This window comes from Vombatus ursinus, unplaced genomic scaffold (assembly GCF_900497805.2).
Source record: "Vombatus ursinus unplaced genomic scaffold, bare-nosed wombat genome assembly UNPS02014777.1, whole genome shotgun sequence".
Classification (NCBI taxonomy): domain Eukaryota; kingdom Metazoa; phylum Chordata; class Mammalia; order Diprotodontia; family Vombatidae; genus Vombatus; species Vombatus ursinus.
In genome coordinates, this window is record NW_020954555.1 from 303,292 (window position 1) to 311,692 (window position 8,401).

An 8,401-nucleotide genomic window follows, 5' to 3' on the forward strand; every position below is an offset into this window, starting at 1 on the left:
TCCTCTCTTCCTGCTGCCCCCTCCCCCAGTATAGACGGGCCCTCCTCACCTCCTGCTGCCCCCACCCCAGTACAGGCAGGCCCTCCTCACCTCCTGCTGCCCCCTCCCCCAGTACAGGCGGGCTCTCCTCACCTCCTGCTGCCTCCACCCCAGTACAGACAGGCCCTCCTCACCTCCTGCTGCCCCCACCCCAGTACAGACAGGCCCTCCTCACCTCCTGCTGCCCCTCCCCCAGTACAGGCAGGCCCTCCTCACCTCCGGCTTGGACTCTTGGAACAGTGGCATTGGTTCTGGTTCCCCTGCCCCAGGTCCTCCTCCTCACACAGTCCTTGAAACTTCCCTGAGCCACCCCTCTCCTCAGAACTCTTCAGTGTCTCTCATTGTCTCCCAAATGAAACCTCCATTCATTGACCGGACAGTCAGGGCAGGGCTCCCCTCTCCCAGCTTTCATCCCGCTTCCTTTCCGACGCTCTGTAGTCCATCCAAGTCAGACGGCCCCCACTGCCCCCTTCTCCCTCTGTGCACACCTTCCCTTGGCTCCCCACCGAGTTCCTGTTTGTACCATGGGACAGTGGAATGAGCGCTGGATTTGGAGTCAGAGGTAGAGTCCCTACCACTTATGTCCTGTGGGAGTGTTAACAAGTATCTTACCCTCTCTGGGCCTCAGTTTTCCCATCTGTAGAATGAGGGGCCTGGACTGGAGTTGTGGTGTTGAACTAAAATAGAAACCTATTGCTAGTTTGACTCAGAGAACCTCAGAGTAGTGTTATTTATGTTGTATTGTATCTTTATTTGGTTAGTATTTCCCATTCACATTGTAATCTGGTTTGGCTGGAGGCTGTCCCCTCTGCACTAGAGGATTTCTGAAGCCTCCTCTGCCTCTAGTTCTGTGACCCAGATCCACCTCTCCTGTTTGGCATGGAGCTTCTGTCTTCCTCCCTCTGCCTTCCCCCCTGTTTTCGCTCCTCCCTTGTCCATGTCTCCTTCCCTGATGCTCCTCACTGGAGCCAATATTGCCTCACCGAATCTCTAACCCCTACTTCGTTTGGATATCTCCTTTGCATTGGTTATGGGTCTGCCTTGTAGTATAGTTGCATAAGTGGGTATTTTAGCTGCTACCAAAGTGTGCATTTCTTCAGACCGTTCATCGTTATTTGTCCCACGGAGCGTGCATGAATCATCCCAGAACCGGTCTTCAGCAGGTGCCTTTCTTTGTTGAGTTGACTGGTTTCCCACCCGTCCCTTCTCAGGAGCTCCGGAAATACAAAGAGAATGAGAAGGACACAGAGGTGTTGATGTCAGCACTGTCAGCCATGCAAGATAAAACCCAGCACTTAGAAAATAGCCTGAGTGCCGAGACGAGAATCAAGCTGGACCTTTTCTCTGCTCTAGGCGACGCTAAACGGCAGCTCGAGATTGCCCAAGGTATGGCGGGACTGGGGCACAGCACAGTCAGGCAGCAGGCATTTATTAAGCGCTTACTGGGTGCCAGGAAACACTGGGGTGAGGCAAAGTGGTTCAAAAAAAAGAACCCACGGTCCTTGATCTCAAGGAGCTTACATTCTAATGGGAAAGACAACATGCGAATAACTGTGTACGTGCAAGACCTACATGTGTAGTGTAAGTGGAAAATAATCTCAGAGGGAAGGGAGGACAGGGAGCATAGGCTGGGGAGGAAGGACCAGGACCAGGAGAAGCTGCTGCCAGAGGCGGTGTTTGAGCTGAGTATTGAAGGAATCCAGGGAAGCTGCAATCCAGGGGGAGGGAGGAGAGCATTGTGGAGCTGAGGGGTGCCAGGGAAGAGGCACAGAGTGCCTAGGTGGAAGGTCGTGGGCTGGGGACCACCGGGAGGCCAGTGCAGCTCAACCTTCAGGGTGTGAAGGGGAGTGGGCTATAGGAAGGAGCCGGGGTGCAAAGAGCTCCAGGTGCCACATGGAGGAGCTTATAGTGAATCCACAGATAACTGGAGCTCCTGGAGTTCGCTGACACAGAGGGACATGGTCAGAAGCGGCAGCTGAATGGAGAATGGACTGGATTGGACTGGGGAAAGGGTCAAGGCAGGGAGACTGATCAGAAGGCTTTCTCAATATTCCAGGCAAGAGGTGGGAAAGAAAAGGAATAAATATCCTTGGAGAAAGAAGGTCTCACCCAGTCCTCAAAAATCCAGTTTTACATTCAGACAGTATCGATTTTACAGTGATCAAAGTCATGAAGAGCAGTCCCAGACATTGAAAGTCAAGCAGGATGTTAGCAAATGGATGTGAATTAGAGGGCAGGGTAGTAAGCCCTAATTCTAAGACCAGGAGGTTGTTTTCTAAAGTCTTGAATATTCCGTGCTGTGAGCTGCTCTACTCTCCTCCAAAGGCCCCTCTTCTTCCTCCCCTGACCCCTCCCACACTACCAGAAACTGCAGGTCCTGATGGACGCAGCCAACTAGCTGCAGATCTGCTTCACGCAGGCCACCTCATGTCAGGCCTTGCGTCAGAGATCACAGCAGTGTTATGAAGTACAAATCCAAGGGCTCCAAAAATGACCACCCTGTGTCTTCCAAGGGTCATACAACTTCCATTCTCTCTTTTTTTCCCCCATTTTCAGCATCATCTTCTTCTTTTTTTTTTTTTTTGTGAGGCAATTGGGGTCACATAGCTAGTAAGTGTCAGGTGTCTGGTCTGAGACTGGATTTGAACTCAGGTCCTCCTGACTCCAGGGCTGGTACTCTATCCACTGTGCCACCTAGCTGCCCCTTACAACTCCCATTCTCCAGACAGTCTGGGGCAGGCCAAGCTGTTGAACTTGAAAAAGATCAGCTCTATTTGAGATGACTACCCAGTCCCAACAAGTCTTTCTAGTTACGGCTATCAGCTCCCTCTGACAGGGGCTCAGGGAACCTCTGGAGTAACCATTCATGGGCAGGTATTTCACCAAAGTTGGCCACCATAGCTGGTGCCAGCTGGGTGATGGAGAGCTGTCTAAAGTCTCCACATGAGAGGCTGTGGCCTTCACAGAGATCTGTAGGTTGGATAACCTGGTCACAAGCTCAACCAGCTGGGCCACACTGACCCTGCTACCCTGGGAATACCAGGTAGATGTGAATGAGCCAGAAGTAGCGTGAGTCCTCTGGGTAGGATGTCCTTGTGGTGGATAGACACAGCCTGTGGCAGCTCTGCAGGACCTTCCTCCAGGCCAGGCATCAACCAGTGGCCGTCTTAGGAATCAGCGTGTGAGAGAAGGAATCTTATCATGGAAGCCTCTTCCCAAGAACATGATAGAGCAAATCATCCAAAGCAAGAAGAAGGTTCTGGCAGATCTTCCCAAAGAGGACTCTCACATGTTAACCCCACTGACATCCAGTGCCATCTCCCCCAAGTTACAGCCTGGAGACAGCTGGTGCCCGAAAGCTGCCAGAGTGCTTCTGACACTGTCACTGCTCTCCTCAGGAAGTTTCAGTGACTCCTCATTGCCTTCAGGGTTTAAAAACAAGGTGCCTTCCTATCATTTCCTCTCTCTGAGCTTTTACTCAGGCTGGCTGTCCACCCAGCATGCCTGAAATGCACACCTTCCTCTGTGCTGCCCAGTAGACCTGGCTGCCTTTCCTGAGCACCTGTGTTGGATAGTCACACCCAGTTACCTTGTGTTTAGTTGTGTGTGTGTGTGTGTGTGTGTGTGTGTATAAAATAGGTCTTTATGTCTTTATATTCATGTTGTTTCTCCCCAGTAAGCTGGGACTGTTTGATTTGTCTTTGTATCCCAGAATATAGTAGGTGCAGCATAAATGTATATTGACTGATTAGTTGGCCATTGTCCTATCTGTAGCACCTTAGGATTTCATTTGTTGGTAACCCCAGCCCTGGAAGGGGGGGAATTTGTCTCTCTTTTACCCTGTTGCTGTTTAGACACATAACGTGATGTACCCATGGTCACACAGCTATCCAAGTGGCAGAGAAAGGCCTCTCACAGAGGTCTGCAGATTCCAGGGGTGGGCAGTGCCCCTTGTGCCACACTGCCACATCTCGAGCTGTTGTCCGCTGGGGGCACACAGAGGAATGGAAACCAGGTGCGCCCTCTTTGAGAGCAAAGAGGGCATTGGAAGCCTCAGGCTCTGACATGAGGGCAGGCCAGAACTTGATTTCAGCACACTTGGATGCAGTTGGTCTTTTCTAATTCTCCCCGACTAGAGGTGTGTTCTTATCTCTGTCCGTCTCTGGTCTTTCTTGTGACACTAAAAGGATTGGTCTGTCTTCAGAACCATCGGCCCTCAGGCTTTGAGCGGGATGTTCTGAGGAAGGCCCTTAAGCAGCCTCCACTCTTAGGAGAAGAGGTCCTGCTCCATCCCTTCTGCAGCCTTTGGTTGAGCACCTGTCACATGTGGGCACACAGTAACAGTGCGAGAATTCAAGGAGCTTTCATTCTATTGGGGAAAAGCAGGTTAACTTAGACACAGACATTTAAATACAAAGTAGATACTAAGTGACTTCTGGAGGAAGGATACTAGCAGCTGGGGTCATCAAGATGGGCCTTGTGTAGGAGGTGACATCTGAGCTGACCCTGGAAAGAAGATAGAGGTGAAGCAGGAATGCATTGCAGGCCTGGGGCACAGCCTGGGCAAAGGCGTGGAGATGCAGTGTTAAATAGAGGGTCAGTAAGGGGGAGACTTTGGCTGAGCACAGAGGACAGCAAGATCAGGAACGCTCAGTAAGAGCTGGAGGGTGAATGTCTGAAAGGCAAACAGTGGAATATGTGTTTTATCCTGGAAGGAATAGGGAGCAAAGGAGTGTCAGAGAGGCCCATGTGCCTAAGGCTGTGCCGCAGAAAGATCCCTTTGGATTGGAAAGGGAGCCTGGCATTGGGCAGAGAGCAGTTAGGAGGCTGTTGGAGTAGACCAGTAGTCCAAGCAAGAAGTGAGGAGGGCCTGAACTTGTGATGTGTGGGTGCAAAGAAGACAACAGGCCAGACCGAGTGTGGAGGTCAGGCATCAAGCCTGGGCGACTGGTTGGAGTTGAGGAGTGAGGGGGTGCAGTCAGGGTGTCCCATGCTGGCAGACCAGGGTGATGAGGAGAACGGCAGCACCCTCATCGATTTTTGTGTGTGACTTGTATGAATCGGCCTGCCCACCCTAGAACCACACTTTGTGAAGGAGAAGGCCCTTTTAATAGTGATGCCAGACATCTCATGGGCCCCTGTCTCCATGTTAATGACATGACAGCTGTCTGAAACGAGCATTTTCCCACTTGCCTGTTACATCTGCTGTTCTGTCAAAGTGCACAGTGTGAGTCCTCAACTCATCCAGCACGTCTGACTTGGAATCATAGAATCAGAGTTGGAAGAAGCCTTGGACCCCACATGGTGCCAGGGCTGAAGGGCACCGAGGATGTAGAGCTCAGATTGTCCCTGCTAGAGAGGACCTTGGCACATGAACACTATCTTAAAGACCCATCCTCACCATGTTCTTCAGCCCCATCAGTCCACAGAGGAGCACATTGAAGCTGTAACAAGTCGAATGACCTAAAGTCACAGAGCAAATGATTGCCAGAGCTGAGCCTCGAGCCCAGGCCTCTGGACACCCAGGGGCGGTGCTCAGTGTCGCCACTAAATTCAGTGATGACCATCCGTCATCTGTATATGATCAAGTGTCTACCATCTCAGACATGAATCAGTAAAGGGCCTAAAAACCTGCCCTCTGGACATAGAAAAGCCCCAGTTGTGCAGCTGTGGTTTTTAGTAGGCCCACTGCCCAAATTATTGACTGTTTCCTCCTCACAGTTTACCTCTAAACACCCGTCCTCCTGAATCCAGATGCCTCAGAGGCTGTCAGAGCGAGGGTGGATGCTAATGCCATGTCTTTATTCTTGCAGGGCAGATCATTCAGAAGGATCAGGAAATCAAGGACCTCAAACAGAAGATCGCAGAAGTTATGGCGGTCATGCCCAGCATAACGTACACTGCAGCCACCAGCCCCCTGAGCCCTGTTTCCCCCCATTATTCTTCCAAATTTGTGGAGACCAGCCCATCCGGACTCGATCCCAATGCCTCTGTCTATCAGCCCCTGAAGAAATGAACGCCAGCTTTTGTGTTTGCCCGACATTTTGGTCACGCAGAAGGCATCGCAAAGGAGCATCTCTTGCAGTCAAGATAAAAAAAAATTGTATTGTGTGGGACTGTATATGTTGTCATTTGAAAAAGAGAAAGGGGGTGGGGGGTGGGGAGAACATCCAAGTCTGATTAGAACTGCCCATCAGTTTTTCTTGTAAATTTTTAGAAAACCTCACAGAACTTTGCAATTTATTTTTCTCGGCCAATGCATTAAAACAAGTCTTGGATTTCACGGAGCCAATTTTGCCTTTTATGTCCTCTTGCATGGTTTCCTCTTGAAAAAAAAATGCAGGGCTCTGCTTGATTCTCAACCCTCTCTTTTGGTTTTTTCTTTTTTGTTTTTGTTTTTTTTGTTCTTAATCTTTTGTTTGAAATAATCAAGCTAAACCTGCAGATTGGATTCACGTGGAATAATGATGAAAATTCTTTTAGTTTTTAGGTGGAAAGGGTTCAATAATTTAACAAAGCTTTGATTTTTGTAGCTGGTATTAAAGAAGAGGATGTTGATGTGACAGGGAAAACAAATGGATTCCCACCCCCTCAAAGGGCCAAACAAATTTAAGGGGCATCGTGGAAGCAGACGGGGAAAAAACAAATAGCATGAGTGGCCGGTAATGGAGCGGTGGCTATTGCTTAAAGTCTCTGTATTCCCCCCATGTTTTTAGTCCGTGAGCTTCGCTAGCAGTCCTTCTCACAGTGCCTTGGGAAAGAGACGTTTCAAGAGGAGACTCGGTAGTTTTAAAACCATTTCCCCTTCACTGGCATTTAGCTTCAACATCAGGCTCATTCCAGATCATCCTGCAAAAAAGCTGGACCGCTGATGGTGGCGACCAAGGTGTCACACCTCAAGACCTCAGTCATGCCCCGCCCTACCCCGCCCCACCCACACCCTGAGGTAGTGAAGCAGAGAGGCAGTCTGGGGACGGGAGAGCCGGGCCGTGCAGGGCACCGTGTGCCAGAGACTGTAACGGTGGCCAGTGAAAGCAGCATTTCAGGCTTGGTGACTTTTTTTTTTAACTTCTTTTATTTAAACTGTGATTCCCACTCTGCACCATCTCGTGTTTGATAGCTGAGCATGACCGACTCTTTCTCAGCTATTGTGCCAAGGAGTTTTTTTTTTTTAAAGAGTTCATTCTTTTAAAGAAACTCATAAATTGCACAAAGACTTCAGTTTCTGATGTATCTTATACATTGGTAGAAGACTGCACTGGCAACTTTGGGAAGTGTTTCAGAATTGGGTAGGGGCGGGCAGGGAAGGGAGACAGGGCAGGAAAGGCAAAATTCTATCTGGACACTAGGAACGTGCAGGAACCAAGTGATCAATTTGGTTTCCTTGCTGGGGATTCTAGAAGAGCCCAGCTCTTTCAAAAGTTTCATGTAATTGGCATGTAACGTCTCATTTAAAACAAATTACATAGAATAAGCAAGTCAGTAAAAATAGAAATGTTAAAAGATTCATCACTTTAATCATAGGCCTTCTTTTGGTATAAAAAAAAACAACAAACAACTTTTCGCTTCGGCCAGATGTGCATGTTGCTGTCATTTTGCATTTTCGAATCATCTTGTGTAATTGTCACCATAAAAGTGTTACTCAGAAATGTCATGGATTTTTCATCTTTGTGCAAAACATGAAAAATTGTCACTGACTCTTTGTGTCGAGGGTTTCCCCCATTTTGCTCCCCTTTGGGACGTCATCTTCGTTCAGTACTCGGTCTTGGCTGCATTCTTTTATTCTGTGGGGTTTAAAAGAATAAACATTTTCTTGCAGATACAACTGCCTTTCTGCCGTTTTAACTTTTAAAAATGAGACCAGCAAAGGAGTGTGTCCTCAGCGGGGTGAGGATGTGGCACTAATTTTTTCCCTTGCCCCCCTCCACCATTTCAGGTGGTAGTTAACTAACATAGCCCAAGTCTGCTCAAGAGGAAGCAGAAACCAGCAAGCTGGGGGAGGAATCTGCCTTGGTGCTCTGGGAGGCCAAGAGTTCAAAGATATATAGCTATATATATATATGTATATATGTGTATATATATATGTATATATGTATATATACATATATATGTACTATACATATATATATGTGTGCGTGTGTGTGTATACATAATATAGTTTTTATGTGTTCCTTATATAAAACATGTCCCTTTTTTTCTCCCTAGGCATCTATCTGATTGAGACTGTTGCTGGCTTGACGTCTTGTATTTCTGTTGTTCTCTTCCCTAAAAAACATAAGAGTGGATAAACCAGTATCACAGAATCAGAGCATGCCAGAGCTAAATGGGACCTTAAGAGATCATTTGGGCCAGCCTTCTCATT

The 8,401-nt window shown here is 48.5% G+C and overlaps 1 protein-coding gene across 1 annotated transcript in view; it reads left to right on the forward strand.

The window, feature by feature from the left end:
- Positions 1-7,861, forward strand: part of MACO1 (macoilin 1) — an 80,948-nt gene extending 73,087 nt beyond the window's left edge. The window contains exons 10-11 of the mRNA XM_027864870.1: positions 1,251-1,425; positions 5,853-7,861. Coding sequence (XP_027720671.1) covers positions 1,251-1,425; positions 5,853-6,055 — 378 coding nt within the window. The 3' untranslated portion in view covers positions 6,056-7,861. The remainder of the gene's footprint in view (positions 1-1,250; positions 1,426-5,852) is intronic.
- The last annotated feature ends 540 nt before the right edge of the window (positions 7,862-8,401 follow it).